At 41.1% G+C, this 23,396-nt stretch overlaps 1 protein-coding gene across 3 annotated transcripts in view; it reads left to right on the forward strand.

Annotated features, from left to right (window-relative positions):
- Positions 1 to 23,396, forward strand: part of FILIP1 (filamin A interacting protein 1) — a 105,703-nt gene that overhangs the window by 33,554 nt on the left and 48,753 nt on the right. For all 3 annotated transcript variants that reach the window (XM_059469686.1, XM_059469687.1, XM_059469688.1), the window contains exon 2: positions 8,432 to 8,710. In XM_059469686.1, coding sequence (XP_059325669.1) covers positions 8,438 to 8,710 — 273 coding nt within the window. In that variant the 5' untranslated portion in view covers positions 8,432 to 8,437. The remainder of the gene's footprint in view (positions 1 to 8,431; positions 8,711 to 23,396) is intronic.

The raw sequence follows: 23,396 nt of genomic DNA on the forward strand, positions 1-23,396 counted from the left end.
TATTTATGGTGAGTTGCACTTTCCCTTAGCACGGCTGATTAGTTTTCCATTTCCTCTGTTTGTAAAGGCTGGGGAAAGGAGAGGTTGTAAATTAAACAGTGAGGGGGCATGAGCACAGATACTGGAAGGTGAATGTGTGTACCCTTGCTAAACTCTTGCAGTGGTCCTTGGCACACTTGTGGCCAGGCCACTTAACACCCTCCCATCCCATCTGAGAGACGTTTCAGGAGTCAGCATGGGCTAGGAGCAATTCCCAGTGGGTGCTGTGGATGCAGCCAACATGTTATGGATGCTAAGAGGGCTTAAGAGCCTGAAGTATTTTCCAGGACAGCTGGCCTCACAGTCAGAGAGGAGTCCTGGGCATGGTTAATCTCCAGCATACGTGTAGCCAGAGAATTTATTTTTTTTTCCCCAATAGGAAAAATATTGTAAAACCACCAAAATTGATAGTGAAACCCAAGGCCAGGTTTAGAATCAGAGACTATTTTTAACTCCTTGTTTTAAAACCAATTAAACTTCACAGAGGAGGAACCTTTTGGGAGGTGGAAGGCAGCCCAGTCTAATGGAGGGGGTTAAATTCACGTCTCACCAGATGACAAGGCATTCATGTGCAAGCTGGTACTCTGTGTCTATCAACAACTGAAACTTCCTACAAAGGAGTCACTGACAGAGATTTGGAACTTGCTCCCTGCTTTGGTTAACAGTTGAAATTTGAGATGCTGCAGATGGCTTTTTTTACACTGTTGTCTCTTGGAGACTATATTTGTAGAAGATACAGGTCCTATGTCTATTTTTTTTCCTTCTGCTCTAAAATCTGTATGGGTATCTACATTGTGATTAACTTTTGCATTTTTTTAAAGCAAAAGAAAGATTAATTAGTCGCATGTGAAACATAGCTATAGTTTACTGCTTCAGCAAAATCAGAGCTGTGCAAATTATGGCTACTGAAAAGAAGACAGATTCAAGATCCACATCAGGTCAGAAGGAGACAACAAAATGTTTACCTCTACCCAAAGCTTAGAGTTTGCTTTTGGGACATTAATCTTTTTGTCTCATCTCACACTTGTTAAAAATAGAAGTTAATTTTGAAATAAAAAGTAATTTCAAAGTGAAAAGTTGAAACTTATCTTGTAGAAAGCTAAGGGCTTCCTCATTTCCTAATTATATTTGCTATTTGTCCCATGATTCATCAGTAGGTTGAAGCAGCTTGCAAAGCTCAGGGAATGACTTTACTTTCTGTGTTGTATTCCCTCAGTGATATTTCAGTTTTAGGTATTTTGGTTGGTCATACTGAGGCTACAAACAAGGCAAGGCCTGTGATGAGTTTCAGCCTGCTCCTGTGTACTGCTGCTTTCAGCAGTTTTCTACCACCTTGGCAGGAGACTGTGCTCTGTTATAGGAGCAGTGGACTTTAGAAATTACTTACTAGAGACACTAGAGTGTTGTTCCTATGTCCACAGGGTATTTCACCTTGTGGGTTATCAGCTTGGTTCTATGCTGCCAAGAGAAAGAAGTGACCAGTGCTTACCTAACACCAGAGATTTCCCAGCTGCAGGAGTGAAAAACCTTTGGTAGGCCAGCTAATCTGCATCACCTCTCTTACCATTCTCCAGGCACGTTCTGCCTGTCAGGGGATAAAACAAATGTTTAGGAGGTTTGGGCTGGAACTAATGGTGACACTGCTAGAGCTGTCTTTATGTGAAGTTCACAGTTTGATTTGAAATGGGTTAACTCAAAAGAGCAGAGAGCTGTAAAACAATATGTGAGGAATCATGACAGGGCACAGTGCTCAGCCCAGCGCTCTGAGAGTGGCTGCACCAGCTGGGTGCAAGGCCCCAGAAAGCAGCAGCATTACTTTCCTCCAAAGATTCATTCTCCTTCAGATCAGAGGTATTCCTGGCCCTGGGACACCCCAGCGTGCTGGGAAGAGGATGATTCGCCCATCTCTCCCAGCCGGGCTGAAATGGGCTGGAAAGGCTGCACTGCAGGCGCCTGGCACTGCTGCCACCCTCCTTGCTCCTGGCTAGTGCCTCTCAGCCACATGGCCACTCCAGAGAATAAATGTCTCATCAGGCCCTCATCAGACCTTGTGGCATGTTTGTCTAGTGGTGTCAGCTACTTGAACTGTCTCCTCTGTGACTCCTGTTTGTGCTTTCTGGCAGCTGGGAAGCACAGTAATCAAAACATGGGTAGGGTGATATATAAAAGTTTATTTTTTTGACTCAATTATGATCTAATAGCTTATCATTCCTCATGCCTCATGCATCCAAGATGTTTTTCCAGATGAAGCCTGGGAAACATGAATCTTTGTGAAACAAGCCTATGTTACTCCTTAGTTGGTCAGCATGCATTACTCATGTAAAAGTATTCCAGATGAAACCACAAGTTTTCCTGAAAATGACAAAATTAATGGAATTATACCAGGACAAACTCTGTTCTTTGTAAACCTGTGCCATAATTTTGCTAGAGAAGAGTTTACCTTGGAATTAAGAAAATGGAGTTAAAGTGGTACAAATCTACCTTGGTGATGACTGTGTTTCCTCTTTTAATTTTGTGAAATCCTTTTCTGCTTTCATGCTGATTATACTTATTTAGAAAGATAACTGGATATGGAATTTTCAGAAATCTATTTTCTTTCTGAGAGTACATTTATGCTTATTCTTTTTTTTTTCAAGCAAAGGAACTATAGTTGATATAGTCCTTGGTGAACACAGTCTGTGTGTTACTATGCACTGCTGTTACAAGAATCAATTTTAAAATAAAAAAATAAGTCTTTGATAAAGCAAAAAGGCTTTGCTGATTCTCATGCTGCACCTCAGCAAGCATGTCTGCTATAACCTTGCTACTTTTCTACACTACTTGCAAACAGCAAACCCTACTATGGCAGCAGTGTCAACAGGATGAAGCCAATATTTATTCTCCAGTGCATGAGGCTCAGCACTGGGTGCTGTTCCTCCTAACACCTGTGTGACAAACACTTTTCCAGGGCAGCAAGCAGACCAGGTGAAAGGATGAAAGCAGCAATGGTTTACATAGCTAGACTAGGCACAGGTCTGTAGTCTGTACAGGAATTACAGCCCAGTGGTTTGGCTATTCAAGCTGTTCACTAAATAGAGAATTGTCCCCATTCAAAGAGTATCCATAGCTCCGTGCCAAGAGTCCAACAAGAAGGGCAAGCAGCAAACATGTGCTCTCACAAAAGCACATTGGCAAAGTGTAACACTGTCAAAAGGAACAAAGACCTTTTCTTGTTTGCTCAAATCATGATGCATATGAGGACAAGAGACTGGGGTTAGACAGCACAACGGATTAGTACTTTAGGATTGAAAATTTAGAAATTCAGGAAACTCCAGGATGACTAAGGTCAGATATTTTTTCTGTTCTTCATTGTATTAGTCATTAGGTTTATTGCTCTCCTCTGACCGTCATGACTGAAACAAACACAGGAGTCATCTGCAAAAGCAAAAGCAAGAATGAGGTCTGCATTCCCTTGGCCTAATTCATTCACAGTCCAGAGTCTGTCACATCCAGAGCTGCTCCACGCAGCGTTAGAGTCCAACTGCACAGCATTGCTCATTCAGTGCAGCCGCAGCTCCTACTGGGCCTATCACAACCTCTTGGGAATGTGATTCCTTTTACTCTTTTCCAGGCAGACAAAATAATGAACATCTGCAGAGGCCAGGAAAATGACCTGGAAAAACTAATATGAAAACTAATAATTTTATTCAGTCTCTGAGGTGGTATGAACAGTTGTATCTCTACATGATTGTCCCATGAAAGTCACACCATTGAAGCCAGGTAAACTTAGTTGTGGCTATCCAGATCTCTTGGGGCTAAAGCCATCCATTGCCATCTGGGGTGGTTCTTGCTGAGGACTTATAAGCCAATAAGGTCAATTTGATGCCCCCATCCTCCTCCTGAAATTTGAGAAAATGTCTTCCCTTCCCTTCCCTTCCCTTCCCTTCCCTTCCCTTCCCTTCCCTTCCCTTCCCTTCCCTTCCCTTCCCTTCCCTTCCCTTCCCTTCCCTTCCCTTCCCTTCCCTTCCCTTCCCTTCCCTTCCCTTCCCTTCCCTTCCCTTCCCTTCCCTTCCCTTCCCTTCCCTTCCCTTCCCTTCCCTTCCCTTCCCTTCCCTTCCCTTCCCTTCCCTTCCCTTCCCTTCCCTTCCCTTCCCTTCCCTTCCCTTCCCTTCCCTTCCCTTCCCTTCCCTTCCCCTTTTTTCATCTTGTCTTTGATGTGTTTTTTTTAATTGGTACCTACTACTTTTAGATACAGACTGACACTATGTAAAAAGTTTTCTAGCTCTCCTCATCATTTGTGGGGTGTTTCAGAACTGATGGAGGGTTTATATTATTTGGTGTCCAGTTTGAGTATATTTAAATTATTTTTCTCTCCTAGTCTTATATAGTGATCCATAATCACCAGGCAGAATCTTGTCTTGCTCAGTGCTTGAGTTCTCCTCAATCAGCCCTGTGTACCCAGGCACTTCTGCACATCACTTTGCTCCACTCCAAATTCCTGCACAGCAGAGCTCCTGAAAGATACAGTTCCTAAAGTCACAGCAGAGAAACAAATTCCAGTTTTGGTTCACTAACCCAGCTGCACTGTCCCAGCAATACTTTGTTAGCCTGTCAGAAACCCAGCACTTTCATGTCATACTCTAATCACTTAGATCTGCAACTGAGATCCAGACTACAAACTTATTGCCAATGGCAACAACCATATCATGGCTTTAAATCAACTTTTGTGCATGTGTGTGTGTATTATAACATTAGTATTATTATCTTAAGGGAAAATGCTGTGGAGCCAAAATCATCATGTCCAATTAGCAAGAGGGGCTGCACATTAAGTTCAAAGAGCCCCTTTGCATTATCTGATTCCAACAGAACCAGTAACAGAGCCTAATCTAACCTGCCATTTCAAGAGCTTTGGGGAGAACAAATTGCCATCAGAGGGGGAAAGAACTTGGAATAGCATGCAGCCTGTCCTCTCCTGACATCCTACTCAGCAGATTCCTCACAGATTTCCTCCTGATGTCAGTAAAACTAACATAAAGGTTATTTCATAAAATCTTCTGTGGATTCTAACTTGTGAAAACTGAAGGATCCATGCCCAGAACAACAATTCAGGCTCATGTAAATAACCATAGCATTTGTCCTTTGTGCATAAAGCTTAAAAAATGACTGAACCAGAGGAGGGGCTGAAGAGTTCCCATGCCGAGTACCAATGCTGTGAGCACATATTGAAATGAGTAGCCAATAAATGTCAAAATCAAGGTGACTGATCACATAAAGTCTTCTTGTTTGACTGGAAACTGTTAGGAAAGGTTCCCAGCTTAATATGCAATTTGATAAGGAGTGGGGAAAAAAGAAGTAGAGTTAAATGCTAGAGTCATACGAGCTATTTCTTCAGGGAACACAATCCCTTCAGCAGATCAGGAATGCTGTAAGATATGGAGATGTGGTCAGGACTGACAGCAGGAGGTCATTTGTTACCAGTGTTGGACTGGCAGTGTCCCCAGAATCAGTTTTGGAACCCTGGTGAAACAACAGATAAGCAAAGTTTTGGGATTTGGATATTTACATACTGAAATAATGTCATGCAAATACTCAGAAACTTTCCTTTATCGTGATGCCATCAGAAATACAGACGGATATCCAAAATGATAATGCTGAGCACTCCTTTCCAGCACACAGTATTTCAGCCAACATCACTGGTATGTTCTGGCTACTTCACGCTGCTCTGATTAAAACTCAGTCATCCCTACAGCTGCTTTGTGTTCCTAGAGCACTGCACAACAGCTGGATCGTGCCGTTGATTTTGGCCCTTAAACTCCTTGGAAATTACTGTGTGAATATCGAAACCTTGGCCTTCTCTGTCACCATTTAAGCTTCTGTCACCTGCATCTCTGGCTTCATCACATGTCACCTTTGCATTTGGGTAATGTGTTGAAAAAGTATCAACATCATAAGGGAAGACAGAGTAAGTGTTAGCATTGTCCTGATTTTGGCAGGCTTTCACACTAAGAAAGGCTGTTAGGGGCAGTGTCCCTGAGTGTGGCAGAATGTCTGCCACACTTACTGTCAGGTAAAGCTTGCTGCAAAATAAATCTAAAATTTAAAAGAAGTTATGAAAGAGACCAAGTTCAATCTCCTCTAACAGCAATCATATGCTAATTGGCCAGATGATACAAAACACCAGGTCAATTCGTTAAGCCTCTCTGTTGCCATTTTAATGAACATAACTTTGCATTTGTCCTTGGGGGGCCTCTACTGATTTATAGTGAGCATAAGCACGCTTGAAATATGCATTCCTAATTTCTCTGTTAACAGGTTGATAAGCCTATAGTCAACTGCTCAGTCTTTACACAGCTTCATGAATTGTTCTCTCAGCTCCCACAAGGACAGATGGATCAAAGTGGCTGTCTTGAGTTATGATGTGCCTGGGTGACACACCACCTTTCATGAAGTCTAACAAACTCAGCTAAGTGCATCTGGTTTATTATGCAATGTTTCAGGTTGATGATGTGTCTCAACTAGACATAAGTTAAATTTAACATTAATTGTGCACTTTCAGGTCACCTTGCTACAGAGAAAACCCTAAAATGGCACATTACTAAGCAGAATATACTGTAATATAATAACCTGTTTTCCACTGCAAAACATATACAAGTCAGTCTTCAAATATTTGTTCTTAAAACATGTGGGATGTCCTGGATCCATGAAGCTATTCACTGTAAGCCATAAAAAATAGGTTTGGTTTAGAGATAAAAGTGGCTGGAGGCTGTGACCCACAGGGACTCAGAAGGAAACACTTAGAAAATAGAGACAGATTGAATCCCAAGTGCTCTCTCCTGAGAGGAAGCATGGTTGGAAAGTTTCAAACCCATTAAAGTTAAACAAATTGAAAAGCCCTATCTGAGAGGAAACATAGTACTATGTTTATTTTTCCATTATAAATCTGAAACCTAAAAGATTTCCTGAGGTTCTCAGGTATTGTTCATGCTTATAATGGAGATCTGTTTTTAGAAAGTGTAATTCATGTATTTAATCCAAACTGTTTGATGAAAAACACCCTGCATAAGCATTCAGGAAGCTAAAGGCCATTGTATACCTGTATCACATATTGTTTGGATAAGAGCAGGCCTACAATGCAAGGAATCTCTTTGTGAAACTCTCTCACTCCAAAATAGAGGGTCTAATTCTCTCCCTGTTTACGCTGCTGGATGAATTCCATTGAATTAGTGAAGACATGAGTAACCAGTCATAATAAAAAGACAATCTTCATGCTGAGTGTGAAATTACAAAAGTGCAAGGCTAATTGTGGCAAGAGATTTATAATGCTGGCCTGAGTCAAGTACGTAGGCAAGCCACTGCAGACCCAGTGTAATTTAGCAAAGCTGAATAATCAATGTATTTCAGGTTTTACTCCCTCATTAATGAACTGCTGCTCTGAACTCCTTATCAGAAGTGTCCGTGATGTTATTGATGTTGAAAAGCATCTGTTTGAATAATGAGCAAACTGCAAACTAACACCAGGGATTAATTTAAACAAGAGGAAATACTCGGAAGCAGTGGAATATTTTTCATTAGATTTATTGCTATAAAAATTTAGCAGTACAGTTGGTCAGGTGACAGAGCTGAGAAATGTTTGCTGTCATAGTCTAAGGCTCAATGTAGGTGCTTAAGAAGACAGAAATGTGAGCGTTGAATAACCATGACCTGACATTTTGGAGAAACCCTGAATCTTCTGGAAAGAGTGTGTTGATATTGCCCATTTGCCTGTTAGTGATTTCATGCCATTTGTGCACATTTTTCAAACTTGTTTTTAACTTTCCTTTATGGAACTTATTGTCTAATAATCCTGTGCAGTATTTGCCACCTGATTTACTCTGCATTCTCCAGTTTTCTTGGTTACCTGCAATAAAATAATTGCTAATTTCAGAGAAACAGCAGACTGACATTTGTTATGCTTTGGCACTCCACTCTCACAGAGAATTTCTACTCCAGCAACAAGTTTTTCAAAAGTTTAATCTCATTTCTGTTTCTCAAGTAAGCCACGTATTAAATAAGATCTATTTGACAACCTGCTTTGTTTTGTAGCGTTGAATTGTGAATGATCAACACATCAGCTGAAGCAAAGGAAGCACTGGAACACATTGTCCCACATCAATTTTAAGTTCCATACATTTAAAATCATATCGGCATTTGGCTTGCTGAAAAAGATGGCTAACCTTACCTCGGGACTTTTTTCTGCCACACACAGACAGTTGTTGGAATGGTTGAGCTTTCCACCACAACCTCTTGAGCATGACAGTATTCGCCAGTTTTTAGAAGACTGTTGCTCTTACCAAAGGCAGTATTTCCACTGTGGCTTTCTTTTTTTGTAAGTAATTTAGTTTACAAATGCATCTTTATGTTTGTTTCTTTCTAGGCAGGGATGAGGTCCCGAAACCAAGGTGGAGAAAGCTCGTCTAACGGGCACTTCTCCAGTTCCAAGCCTGTCATCAGCCACACAGAGAATGAAAAACTTCAGGAGGATGCCAAGAAAAAGAACAAACCTCATCGGAAGGAAGATGAGGTCATGGTTTCAGCAACTGTCAAACGGCACTCAAAATCACCCGGTCCTAGCGAGAGAAAGAACAAGAAGTCCATAGAGCTTTCTAAAGAAGACTTGATAAAACTACTCAGTATAATGGAAGGAGAATTGCAGGTAAATTAAATGTCTTCTAAACCATATTTTCTATGTACCCATCTATTTTTAGGTTGTCCAAATAGCACAGGGCTCAACTAACAGGAACATTCATATTTAAGGCAAAGGACCATGAGGAGAGAGCAGTGGTAGTTGGTGTTTAACAGTCACAGTTTTAAGTGATGCTTTATTTCCCACTGCAGCTACCAAAGCAAGATAAATTACAAACACCTGTCAAAGAAACACCTGACAAACAAATGTGGATCTGCAGGTGAGGCTGAAAACAACCACAGGGGAACCAGTGGTGGGTGGGAAGAAGGGAGCAGGAAAGACAAGTAAATATAGGGAATACAATTACATTACTGAAAATATTCAAGAGACCAATATACAAGTCAGGAATACTGAAAATGGACTCAGGATGTCCCCTGGAACTTCGGCATATTTAGGTATTACTGAGGCCTCAGCCAAAGCTCTGCCTGTCCTGTCTGATTTCCAGAGTCCAGTGCTTTGCACGTTCTTTGCCTTTCAAAGATCCATTCATTTATTTCCTGGAGTAGTGCTTGCATGAAAGCTTTCTCAGTTGTCCTGGTTTGCATGTTAATTCAGCCCAGTAGTAAGTCCCTGATGGCAGTCAGCCTGATTTTGCACTTAACTTGTTCCCAAATGTCTGTCCACTTTTGAGATTCTCTTTAATGCTAATTCATCATTGAACTCTCTGTAGCATGAGAGATTCTCTCCAGAGAATTTCAAAATAAGAAGTTGAAATGTGGTATTTCAAAAAGTCAATATGAAGACTTGTGGCTTTTCAGAAGTTATCCCCTTTTGTGGTAGGACTGCTTTTCAAATTCACATGTTCTTTTGGTTGTACTTTAGTGACTTTTTTTACTGAACCTATGGACAAGCAGAAAAAAGCCACCCAAGCTGTGTGAAACATTTTGTCTTAATCCCTTTATTCCAATGAACTATTACTGTTTAGCTTTTCATAGAAGGCTTTACTTTTCCCCACATTCATAACATTATTACTTTAATGTTGACTTTGTTACCATTTTATCTGATTACAAGAAGCAATTGTTCTGCTAATTTCTTTGGTACGTGAGTCACCATTAGCATAACTCTGAGATTCCATCTCACTGAGTATCATTACGTATCACTTTTCCTGCACATAATTCCCCTCTAGTTTGTCAGAAACTACTGTTAAATTGCCAGAAGTATGCATTCAAAATAAATAATTTTGTCAAAGACAGAAAATAGTCATTTTACAATGAAAACTACAGGGGTAAAAAAGGAAGAAAATATGTTGAATGCAATTTTGGAGAGGAAAAAAGAAATTACCATTACAGAAAAGTAGCCATTTTTATTGTGCTCCATTTGACTTTATTCAAAATCTTGTATATGTAATTTCCTTAGAGATGGAGCTAGCGTGCAGCTTCTGTGGCGAACGGAGCCAAACCTCAGTAGAAATGTATCATGCTCATGTTGTTCACAAACATTTACCCTGAAGTCACCTTTGTGGTCTGGAAAGGCGAGGTGAAGAAAGTCACTAATGTTTCCTGTGTGGCAATAAATGTGGTCTTTATTGCTTGAGTAATTCTGTTCTTCACCGTAGTCTTTTACTTTGTGGGATAGTTACGCAAGCTTTGAAGGACTGCTCATGTTCTCATTATCCCTATGGGGATGATGGGAGTAGATCCTGGACAATACTTTTAGGGGTTTTCATACATACAGACCCCAAAGAGATGGGGAGAAGCTGAAGCTTCCTGGCATGACAGGAGGGCATGGGGACACCCACTCTGGTGGCCATAGAGTGCACCTCTTCTTCTGCTCCTTGCAGCCAGGCAGGGAAGAGAGTAATTATTTTTAATCCACACAAGTTTTAAATTTCATTTCAAACCCCCCATTTTAGTTACTTCCCTGGTACCTGTGTTGACCCATTTCTGAAGTGGGCAAGCTCCAGCACTTTGGCTTGAGATGAGAGCCTGGCTTTAACACTACAAAGGAAGATGAGCCAAGGAAGGCTCCAGCCAAAGTAAATACTCTGGTATTACCTCCTGGCTGTCACAGTGACCTAATGCACTGAGTCATTTCATGGCTTTTTATTTTCAGATCCTTTCAGACATCTCTGGTGGCTGGCATTTTGTTGGACTGACAAATCATATTGAGGTTTACTTTGAAGCCATTTCAATTCTGGCAAAGCAAACATTATCTAGGCATATGTAAGAAGATTTTGTTTTGGTAATAGCATCAGGCTGTACCTGTAGGGAGATACATTATTATCTGAATAAAAAATTGGGATAAAATACCATAATTTTTTAATCAGCCATGAGCAGGGGGCATCTTATGCCCATTCCACCAGGGTGACACTGCTTTGGAACACTCAAACAGTGAGCTCAGCCACAGGAGGTAACCTGGGACAGTGACAACTGTGGGGTTAGCAGGGTAAGTTGGTAATGTATTCATGTGCTTAGTTCACTACTCACACCATCTCACATCACAGACCCACACCACATTGATCTTGGTACCAATATTAAGCACTTACTTTACAACTTGATGCCCCAGTTCTTTGTTTTGAAGTCAAATGTGCCAGAAAACCATGGAGAGATGCCCTGGAAATGATGTTTATGTCCTCATTTTTCCCTTGATTAGTTTTTGAAATTATAATACCCTCAGGTAGCTTGCTTGTGCTTTAGCTTCTAGAACCAAGTTGGACTCAGCTGTGCCTGTCTTCATGTTTCCTGGCTGGACCCTGTGCATTTACTGAATATAGAGAAGGAAAGCTTTTCACAAACATCTGAGGTCACCATATAGCCTATGCCTTATTTTGCAAGAAAACAAAAGTGAAGAAGAAGTTTACAGAAGCTGTGGTGATGGGAATGTGTCCCAATATACATGGCAGGAGAGCTCTTAAGTACAGCCTCTCTGAAGGAGAGTGGAAAGCAAATGAACTGAAGACAGGGATTTATTTTAATGGGCCTACAGCTCAGTGGAGTGTATTTTCTCTTGTGAGATCTAACTGCTCATATAAAAAAAAAGTAGTGATTACATGGTCTTTAAATCCATATTGAACATAGAGTGGCAAAAAGTCCATGAAGTATTGCTTCCTATACCTGGAAAAAAAAATCTAATTTTTAAATACTGTAAAGCTGATTTGAAAAGAAAACTTCAAATACCAGTAGAATAAATTGGACCATGAAGGCATGGCATTAATTTGCCTGGTTGTTACAGTGATTTCAGTCAAACCCACATGTGAATATTATTAATTACAGAGCAAGACAGGCAGTGTGGATCTTTATAATGATGATATAATACTATCTGTGGTTCACAGATTTTTGTCCAATGGCCTATGTATTTGTCCTGGCAGGAATATGTTCCCTTTCTGTATGGTTTCTGAGCAGCAGCCATTAATCTTCAGCAATACCAACACTGATTTTCAACATTTCCTGATTGGGGGCCCAAAAGGAAATGAGGAGGAGTATTCCTACATGTTTACAACTCACTCTTTCATTGCATGTTTGGGGAAAAAACCCACAATAATAAAAGTATATTTATAATGACAGCATCCCACTACAAATCATTAGGTTTCTCAAGGAAAATAATTTCTTATCCAGATTCTGTGCCTATTGCTGCAGGCCAATTTAAGCTTGGGAGACAGTTTCCTGTATTTCACACCAACTCAAAAAGGAGCAACTTTTCCACTCAAGGCCTTTATTATAGTCCATATTTCACTGGGTTTCTCCAGTGCCAGCGTGGCATTCATCCCCTGCAGCTCAGCCCCTCACTCGTGTGGACGTCCCTTGCGTGCCTTGGGGCTGAAATGTTTCCTGAGAGCAGAGCTCCTCAAAGCCAGGCAGCCATGGGGTGTAAAGGAAATGCAAGTTAAGCTGCCAGCTGCTGTCACATTCCCTCTGCTGCAGACCTGAGGGTGCAGATGGGCAATGTGTGAAATGTGATGTCCTGAGGAATAGTATGTATCATATACAAGGGATATATAAATTAATATTTATTAATTAGACAAGACACAATTTCTGACAACTCCTCAAACTTCCTAATGTAACACTGGGTTGGGTTTGGTTTGATATTTGAAGGGAAACATGATGTAGCAGATATTCAGAGGTAAACCTATTTATATACCATTCCTGGTTCAAAGGGAGAGACCAAACCACTCTGCTGTCAAAGAAATCCCTTCCTTACAAGTATGTAATCAAGACTGCATTTAATGGTTAATTTGAGTGCTTGCAGGAGGTGCCAGAGCAGTATTTTGTTGAAGGGCAGGTGTGGGAGGCTGGTTGCTGAAACAAGGCAGGTGTGGGGGAAGGAGCTCTCTCATCCCACAGAGACAGGGGGAGCTCACCTTCAGGTGGGCTGCAAGACTTTCCTCTCAACCTGGGAGCATCAGGGAAAGGTTAACAGAGGACTCTGTTCTCCCTGGCAAGGTCCTTATGAAACACTTTGGTATCAGTGGCTGCACATCTGGCCACCAGGAAAATCCTCTCTCTTAACAAAGTCAACTCACATGGGTATAGGTGATAAACTACCCATTGCATTTTAACACTTTAAAAGGTATTTTAGTATTTTTCTGTCTGTCTCTCTCGCAGAAAACTATGCTTTGTATATGCAAAGGAAAGGAAAATTCTTTACTGTTTCCATCTTTCTGCTTTTCTACTTTCCCTTTTGGAGGGTTACATATTATATAATGCCTTTTATTCTATAATTGCTCTGTTCACTCTTTTTCCTAAGAGCTAAATTTCCCTATTCACTTTTCTTCCCTTTTTTATTATTCTAGTTGTGACCTTTTTTCTTATTCTACCTTTTTGTCACTTCCCATCGCAGGCTTCCCTCATCCTGCAGATGCATTGACTGACCTGAGAATTCTGGAGACAAAATTGTAGAATATCTACTGTATATAAAATCCCATCATCTAATTTTTTAGGCAAATGCTCCCTTTAACCTTTTTGTTAACTCAGTAAGCCATATTTTAGGTAGTTTGTTTACTTTGACTATTCTTATTGGAAAAACAGTCCCAGAACTGAAAATCTTTAATGTTTATCTGATTTCTCCCATTTAACTTCTAAAACAATTTTAATTACATCTAGTGAAACCTTTATGAAGCTCTGCTATACAGAGATCCTGCTTTGAAAGCCCACCTCTGTCCCTCCTGCCTATAATGCCTGATGTGTTTGTAGGCAGCAGCCTTGCATCCTCTGAGCCTTTGCTTTTGCTGTGCTACTGTACCACATCCTGTCCATTTCCTCTGGCAAAATGGGCTCTCCATGTCCCCATCACCCCTGACCAGCAGCAGTCACACCCTGGGGTCCCTTCTTGGTGGCTGGAGCTGGAGCTGCACGTGGTGCTTGCTGTGGGACAGAGCTCCCTGTGCCTTCTGCATTTGCTTTCATACTTGCCTTTCTCTTTAGGCATGGCATTACCTGGCCTTCCCATCACTTGTCACTCTGACTGGTATAAACAAGAGAATTTGACTCTGTAGCTGTTGTTGTGATGTTCTTGTCTCTTTTTCTCTTGTTGCAGTGTGTAAACCTGCATGCAATGCCTCAAACTGCTTTTGGATTGACTTTTCCAAGATATTGTAACCACCTTGGAAGTAACCACATAGTTGATTAGTACAAACTTCTGCATTTTTCTGCAGTGCCTTTTTTTAAATACTCTTGCATTAATATTAATCAATTTGGATCTGCCTGAAAGCTCAAGCCAGGAATGTGGGATAGATAGGTGGGAAGAAACCAGATGTGTTTCTTGCGCAGGTAACAGAAACCAGAAGAGAAAGCTGGGGCAAGTTGTCTTGGCACCAGAGAAAACAGTGAAGAGAAGGAGTTTTCAAATGGTCATTAGCAAAACAGCACAGATTAACAAGCAGCAGATGAGCCAAGGCAGAAAGAATAGGTAAAGCCAGAGAAAAGTGCATGCAGGGTATCTGTGAAGTCCTGTTGATTGAATTGAAATAATTTAGGATTTATGAGCATATCATAGATGAAATGCAAATTCCCCACGGGAAAAACCTTGGCAAGTACAGAGCTACAGGGAAAAAGAGAAGATAGGGTTAATGTGTGGAGGGAGAGGTGACTTAAGCAGAATGGAATGAGGGGAAAGAGGCTGAGCAATAGAAGAAAAAGAGTGTAAGCAAAAGGGGAACACAACAGAGATAAATGGAGCCAAGCTAGACACAGAAAGTGGGCACACAAAAGGCAAGAAAATGAAGGGATAGATGGTATCCACAGTGTAGCAAAACAAAAGCCTAAAAACAAACCGTAAAATGTCTAGTATATCAGTAAATGAGTAAATTCTCTCCTCTCTGACTGACCCCTGGCTTGTTTGTGTTTTGCTGGTGAAGAATGCTTTTGCAGCACAAAAAAAAAAAAAAAAAAAAAAAAAAAAAAAAAAATTCAGACCACAGATGCTCTCTTCTATTTTTATTGAATAATTTATAACCAGAGATTAATTTTGTCCAGAATAGTATGGTTTGTTTTCTGTAGCTTGCATTTTCTGCTGTGCAAAGTGCAGAATATACCATAGGAGGTAAGAAGAACTTGTCTAGCAAGCCCCAAAATCATCAATTTTAAAATAGAACCTGGCTGTTTTGTGAGAGGGGAAAAAAAAATAGCAAAAGTAGGACAGTATACTGAAATATAGTTAAATTGTGCTATTTAGGCAATTTCCTGCTCCATCTGAAATAAAGGGCAGAGATACTGTCAACTAGAGGGATGGTGGCCATCCATCTCTTTGGTACTAAAATTGCTTTAGAATTACATGTATGCTTTTCAGCTCTTCAAGTAATGATCCCCAGTAAAATGTCCCTGTCACAGGACAGCTGTAGGCTGAAGTCCTCTTTCACAAAGATGTTTTAACATCCTTCTCTAGTAATGCCTGAGCAGTATCTGTTGTGTTGGTTAGGCTTGAAGGATCAGAAGAGAGAGGAATAACTGACAAGTGTCTCTGACCCACTGAACATCTTATCTAGAGTGGAAGGAAGACTAGGAACAGCTTGGGGTTTTTTTCCCAAAATTCTTCATCTTCTGTTCAAAACAGAATTGCCCACAACCAGCTTTTAAAGTTTTGGTCTTTTTCCAAACTGATCCTCTCTTGCTAACTTTTAAAAATTAGTTTTAAATAGTGATATAATTTGACTATTTATTTTTCTTTTTCTTTACATTTGCTTAGTGGAAATTGTATATTCAATGCAACAGTAATAAAGAAGTTTGTATCTTTTCTCATTTTTCTTGAAAGTTCACTCTGTGGGAGAGCACATGGCCGGTCATTTTGCAATCAATGTTAAATGCATGAGCTTTCTGGCTTTAAAATATCTGGGATTCTTTGGAAAGCTTGCAGCTAGCATATGCCTTATGTGTCATAATGCTGTCCAGTACTCTGAGTCACCAGTTGTTAATTTAACATTGCAGTGGTAGATGAACCTGTTTTTATTAACTTTGCTGCCCCAGTTCTGTGTTTATTAAGTTTTTGTCTGTTGTCCTCTAGCTGAGGATCAGATAAGCTCTTGAGAGCAAAACAGATTATTTTTCATCCAAAACAAGCTTTAATAAATGCAAATATAAATCTTTACATAATAATTGTCATAACATGGCTGAGAAAATGTCTTATTTCTAGGGTTAAAGGCTCCACCTATTGGTTAACTAAAGTGAGAGAAATGTAACATTTTCACATAGAAAACTGCAGGTCCTACTGAACATCTTGTGTCTTGCCACATCTTACAAAATTGCTGCCTTCACTGTTTGTGTGATGTCCAAAATGAAGTAAACTCTGACTTATTTCAGAGGGCTGGGCAGATGTGGCACCCAAAATGATGCACTGCTGAGGGAGGCACTATGAAGGGAAATCCTTTCCTCAGACAGGAAGGGTTTGGATTTTGCAAGTGATGTCTTTCTTATCCTGGAAATTATTGGATTTCTTTGCAAAAAATTAGCATCAACTCTTCCATGCCAGAAAAATGAGTGGAACTGAACTAACTCAAATATACAGTTGCATGGTAACTTCCAGACATTTGTCACCTTCAAGTTTAAACAAATCAGAAACAGAAGTATTGATGTGAATATGGAACCCCAATTCCTCAGTATTGGCTTGGGCCATCTCAGCAGTTCAGGTAAAACAGCATTCTGAAGGGATTCAGAGTCATTCTTGGAAATGCAGTGGGAGAATAGAGAGGGGCAAGGATGTCCCCAAGTGGGGCTTGGGGAGGGCAAAGTGAAGGATGGACATTGGGGGGAATCTGGGGGATTTTGGAGACAACTGAGGGCATCATGGGCACGGCTGGGAGCTCTCACTCTGCGCCTTTCACTGCCCACCCACCCCAGGTGCTTCACACTCAGAGTTTGGCCACTTCCCTCATTTCCTCAGACAACTCCTGCGTTCAAATAATTGGTTGTGCTGGTGAGTGCTTGCTGAAATGCAGCCCTAGTGTTCTTGCCCATTCATCAGCCACCAGTAACTTGGATGCACATTGTGCAGCACAGAGCACTCAAAGCATCTCGTTGAAGCCAACAAAACGCTTGGACAAGAGAAAGTTGTGTATACAGTTTATTACTCATGTACACAGGCTTAGGTCTGTTAGTGTCCCACATGCTCCTGCCTCCACAGAAGAGGCAGAAGGAATGCCTGTGACTTCATCATCCTGGTGGTTACAGCCCTGCTGGCTCCAGCCTGTCCTGCTCCATCCTGCTCCTTGTGTGCTTGCTCCTGCCAGAAGGCAGCAAGATCACTGTGGAAAAAATAAATGCCTGGGCTGATTTGCTCCTCTTGGAGACAGGGTACTCACAGCAGCTGCTTGAAGGGCATCCCTGAAATTCAACTCAGAACACCTAATTTCAGATGCTTGTGCTCTCTATACCACCAATGTAGCACTTGCAAACAGCAATTTAGACAAGAGTTACACATTTAATAAAGATACTTTTTAGTTTCTAATGGATTTCAACAAATTGGATGATAGTACAGAAGAACCTGTACCTGGCAGAAATAAAATATAACAAAAGGGGAAAAATTAATAGGAAAACACTGATATTGATGTCAGAATGCCATATTTTTTGTAGCATTCACAGCATATCTAGATCCTCTATATACTTGGAAATTAAATCTCATTCATGAGAAATGTTATTTCCTTTACGGAATGGAGATGGAGCATGGTGGGGTAATTTTATGTGCGAAGCATAAGAAAGAGGTTCATGATCCATGGGTCTCGTGTCTTGGTCCAGACTTACTAATAGGGCCAGATGATAAGAGAAGAAAGAGGAAAAGAAATGCTTTTCCTGTTATTGCCCTTTCATTAGTCACTCTTTTTTTCCCTCCTAAAGTGCTTTTTACAGATCACAAAATAAGTTCTGGTTACAAAAGGAACATGGCAGCTTTATGGCTAGATGGATCAGTCTGTGGTTTCTGCTTGCTGCTGGGCTTCAGGCCATGTGAAAAATATTATACAGTTAATGTTGGCTGAGACAAAAACTCTGTACGACTGGGTACAGCAAACCCAAACCAGTGAGTTTAGCCATTGTGAGGCATTTCTGGAACATGCAGAACATATCCCAACATGCAGAGTCATGCACATAACTTGACAGTGACCCCTTGCCCTGGTGTCTCTGTGCTGACTGGATCATGACACTGTAATTCTATATGCTGCAGTAACTGCCCCACGGCTTGATAATATCAAGCAAAGCACTCTTTCAGTGTGAAAAGACAAGGAAGGGTATCCCAGACCATAATAATTCTGAAAACATCAAGCAGTGTGGAGTTAATACTTCTCAGGGTCTTGCCATGGGAATTTTGCTGGCTGTGGCCCAGACTACAGATAATTAATTATGTCAGTGAAAGGCTCTGGTGGCCTGTTTTCTTCAGAAAAAAAAGTGACATCATCCATGGAGCGCTCTGGCAATAAAGCAGAACAAAGCTGTGTGGGCAGGAAATAACAGACAGATGTCTTCTAGTGCTCATTTGATCTGTTTCAAGGCTTGCTGGAAGAAGTAATACATTGCTCAGTGCTGCTTCTCCTCAGCTCTGCAATCTTTAGCAGGGACTTTTTCAAACATAACAGGCCAAATTAATTTCTGATGTAATTCTTCTGGAGCCACTTCAGAAGATTTATGCAGTGGCTGAGCTAGTCTATCATGTGCCTCTTCTCCAGTATTGATTTTAGAAGAGCTTTCTGAGCTATCACAAGATAAAGAACAATAAAATTAAATACAGTGTAGAGCTCCAAAGGCATCATACAAGGCCAGAAAGTTCTGCATGGTGTGGAGAAGACAGGGCAGTTCTGTTCAATATCCTCAGGGCCATGAGGGATCATTTGTGTTTCTGGATCTATATTTCACTTACCCTTTGTACAAAATCAACAATCAACAATGGTCACTTTTCATCACTGAAGTAATCTCTACCTCCAGAGTACATCGTGTACCTAGACTTGAATACAGAAAAGGTAAAAGAAATTCATGCAAGTGAAATTCCTATTTTCAAGTATTAGGGAATTAAGTTAAGATGAAAGGTGTAAAAAAATCATTGCTGTACATAAAGTCTTCCTTGCAAAAAAAACCCCAATGTATTCCTGTTGCTGGTGCAGCCTTACTTTGACTCGAGTGTGCAGTTTTTATTAAAAGATATAAAGCTATTAGAGCATGTCCAAAAGACAGCTGTGAAGATGGTGAAGGGTTTAGAGGGGAAACCATAGAGCAGCTGGAGGCCCTTGGTTTGTTCAGTCTGGGGGAGACTGAGGGGAGATCTAATCACAGTCTACAACTTCCTCATGAGGGGAAGAGGAGGGACAGGCTCTGATCTCTGCTCTGTGTGACAGTGACAGGACCCAAGGGAATGGCCTGAAGCTGTGTCAGGGGAGGTTTAGGCTGGATATCAGGAAATGTTTTTTAACCCAGAAGGTGATTGGGCACTGGAACAGGCTCCCAGGGGAAGTGACCACAGCACCAAGCCTGACCAAGAGTTCAAGAGGTGTTTGGACAATGCTCTCAGGCACAGGGTGTGACTCTTGGGGCTGTCCTGTGCAAGGCCAGGATTTGGATTTGATGTTCTCTGTGAGTCCCTTCCAACTCAGGACTTCTATGATTCTATGATTTTATGTAATTAGCCAGCGTTTTGCATGGTTAGCATCACTGGGTGAGTGATACAAACAAGGTTACTTCAGATATCTGGTACAGGAGAAAAAAAATATTTACTCAGTTTTTGGCAAAAAGATCTTTGTGTGATGCAATATGCAATAGAGCACCTAACCTCCCTGCTTTGAAACATGCTTTGTACAATAGAGGGGCTAGAGAGAGCAATCAGGCCTTTAACAAAAGTGTCATTCCAGCTGTCAGGAGTAGTTTTTACTACTTTCTGCATACATATTTATAGTATTATGAGACAAAATTAAGAAAGTACACTTTCCTTCTAATTATTTTTGTTTCCTCCTAAGATAAGAATGAAGGGAAGTTACTGGTCTTAACCAGGGACTAGTGGATTAGTGTTAGAAAAGATTTTCAGATACAGGTGTTTGAGTGCCCCTGCTTGAAGGTGCTTTCTTTCATTAAAATCTTTCATTAAAATAGTGATATCCACTTTCTGAGGTCTCTAATGGAACTTTTCAGAAATGAGGCTATTCCTGCCCTGGTAGCAGCACATCATGTTCTGGATAGCGCAGAAAGCAGTGTGAGAACATTCTCCTGATCTCCCTCTGGATGCTTTGAGTGTGATGTTTATTAACTCTAGGTGAAATATTTGTAAAGCCTACTGGCATTTAGGAAATCAGTCACTGGTAAGACCCCACCATTACATGGATAACCTGTGACCTTATCTAGTTTCGGATGCTGAACAGAGCAGCTGTTGTGCTATAAATAACTTGAACTGTGTGCAATGCAAAGAACAACAACACAAGTAGAAGTAAAGGTTCCTGTCTGTGGTTTCATAGTTATTTTTGTCATTAATCTCTGGCAAGAAAAATACAACTTCATAAATATTAAACATCTGCTACTTAGTGCACTTCCTTGTGTAGGTATAATAAAGTGTCTTCATAACCAGAAAAGAAATATTCAAAAGCTGGAAATATCAGGTTGCTAAAATATTACATAATTGCATTTCCCGTAAATGCTACTCTTGTTCCTGAATTTTCAAAATTTCTTTCATCTAATTAAGAGGATTGTTGTCATGTTACTGAAATATAGAGATTTTTCTAAAGTAGTTAGATGACTCCAGAGGTGGAGCTATGAAGGTAATAGGTACCAGTAACTGATTTTGAGAGATACAAACTATGAATTTGCAGGAAGGCTACTTAGGAAAAAGAATCAGAAGAAGAGTTTAGACATGTACTGGCAAATGATCTTGAGCTGGGTTTTACACCTGACAGTGTAAAATAGTGATTGCTTCAACTCCATTCAACCCATCTTGAACACAATTGGATCTTTTCCCCCGATTTACTAGATGCCTTATATGAAACGAGTTTGATCAGTTCAGTCCCATTTCCCAGGTGACAAATGGCCTGTGGCAAAAATTCCCCGTTTAGTGGGTGCTGAGTTTTGTCAGCTGGCTCATGGGAGAGGCCAAAGACTGTGGGAATGGGGAGAGAGGGCTGTAGTAAATTGGCAGGGCAGGGCATGAGGAAGAGGCACGTCTGAACGCCCAGCTCGCGTAACAGTCTTTCCATTGACCAAGAATCTGGTTGCTAGGCTGCCAGACCCCTTTTACAAGCAGCAGAGTCATGCTATTGTTTCCTAAATGGTTTCAATTTTATGCAGGAACCTCTTTACATCCTTTCTATATCTTTTAAATATTTTACTAGGCGTGTAGTAAGGCGAGGTTTGGAACACGGCCCCCTGCTCCGCTCATTCGGTGAGCACAACAAAGTCCTTCTCCTTTATTCTGCCAAAAAGTGAGTGCCAGCCTTCCATCTGGGCAAGCAGTGTGCACTCATGAGAGAAGGGGAGCATTGTCTTGGATTTCCCAGGTAGTAACACAGACCCCATCTCTTTGGTAAGTGCACTCATGAGTGGGGAATAGAGGGGAGGGAAAGGAGAGCAGGCAAAATTTTGTGGGACAGCAGTGCTCCCCAGCACCTCAGGCCATCCATGGCGTGCTCAAGAGCTGAGGTCATCAGCCTTTAGATTTTGGCACCTCCAGTAAGCATAAAACAAGCTTAGACATAGTTCAACTTTACAGTTCTTCTATCAGCAGGAGCAACCGAAGGAGTTAAATGAGTACATCTTTAATCTGTCTTTATTGCTCCTACTGCTTAGAGAATCTGGTGCCTGGGACACTTCATTAATGGAAAGGTATCTTTATTTTCAAGAATTCACAACCTTAACAATATAGACAGAAAGGTAGCTCAGTGTTTTCTCTAGGACAATTGAAGTAATGAAAAACTAATAAAAGTAAATTTTTTTAAATTCCATATTTTGACTTAAAAGAGCTTTTCTGACTAATTGCAGTCTTCTGGACTTTTGCAAATAAGTTTCATTGTGTTACAAGCTGTTGCAATATGCAGTCTTCTCAAGCCTGGATGCTCTTTCTCATCACAGCACCAACAAAACAAAACAAAAGCAGGACTTGAGAGATGATTTTCCTGCACCAAAAATCATGTTCCTTCTACCAAAACAGCTAAAAACTGTTCTCTGGGATTTATACACAAGTTTACTCACAGTTTGAAATACCTTCCTTGTGTTTGTGTCCTAGCTTATGATTTACACAAAACAGGATTGCACTTTGGGGCAAGAGGCACCAGCAGTAGATTTCCACCAGTAGAAACAGCTTGCTGAAAACTCCCTCTTCTTAGCTAGGGACCCCCACTTTGAGTCTCTCATGCTCAAAGGTGTGCTACTTCAAAATTCACAGGTATGGATTTTGAAGTAGCCCCAGTGCTCCTCTGCAGATGGTCTGCTTCCTGCAGATCACTACACATTGGAAAAAAACACCCCTACCTGACCTCTCTTTCAGTTGTTTCAGGGGAAAATTGGTCATCTGGAGAAATATGAAATCACAAGATACACAGGCATGCTGTTTCAGCTCCTTCTCTCTATATCATCCTGAGGGGTTTCAGAGAGACTGACTGGAATTCACAAACCCCAAGCTGATGGATGTTGCTTGGATGTCTCTCTGACCTAGGTCAGCTGCCCTTCAGAATCTCCCTGTGATGGAGCTTGTTTCTGACCAAATAAAAGCAAATTTGTCTCCAGTTTATTATTAGCATTAGGTTCCCTTTTTGGTCCAATGCTTCCTAGCAACCTGTGTGTCTGTTTGTCATTTGTTTTTCACAAGCTGTTATCACAACTGAAACAAAGTCCTTGGCGAATTAACCGATACCCTTGAGAAGATAAGGATAGGAGAAATGGCTGAGCCCAGAAAAGGCAAAAGGCAGCCTGCCCCATTAATGCCAGCAGAGTGTGGGGTACCCAAGAAAGGTATAGGACAGGGCATGGTGCCACCCAGCCTGATTCTGGGCTAGGTACCCTCCCATGGGCTGAGCAAGGGCTGTTTGGTGCTGACTGTCCTGCCCCGTTCCCTTGGAGCTAGGCACATCACTGCTTCCCTTTTAAGATGAAGTAATGAATGGGTTTTTTTCTTCAAAGTTCTGAACTGAGCTTGGGCACCTATTTTTCTTCTTGGGTTGTCAGTTCCTCCATTCAGCATCATCCATTCCCCTGGCTTGGCTCCCTCTGGCTTTTGGGGGACCCAAACCTGCAGCATCCAGAAGCCTTTCTCAGTTAGCAGGGACACTCTT

This window comes from Ammospiza nelsoni, chromosome 3 (genome assembly GCF_027579445.1).
Source record: "Ammospiza nelsoni isolate bAmmNel1 chromosome 3, bAmmNel1.pri, whole genome shotgun sequence".
In the NCBI taxonomy this organism is placed as follows: domain Eukaryota; kingdom Metazoa; phylum Chordata; class Aves; order Passeriformes; family Passerellidae; genus Ammospiza; species Ammospiza nelsoni.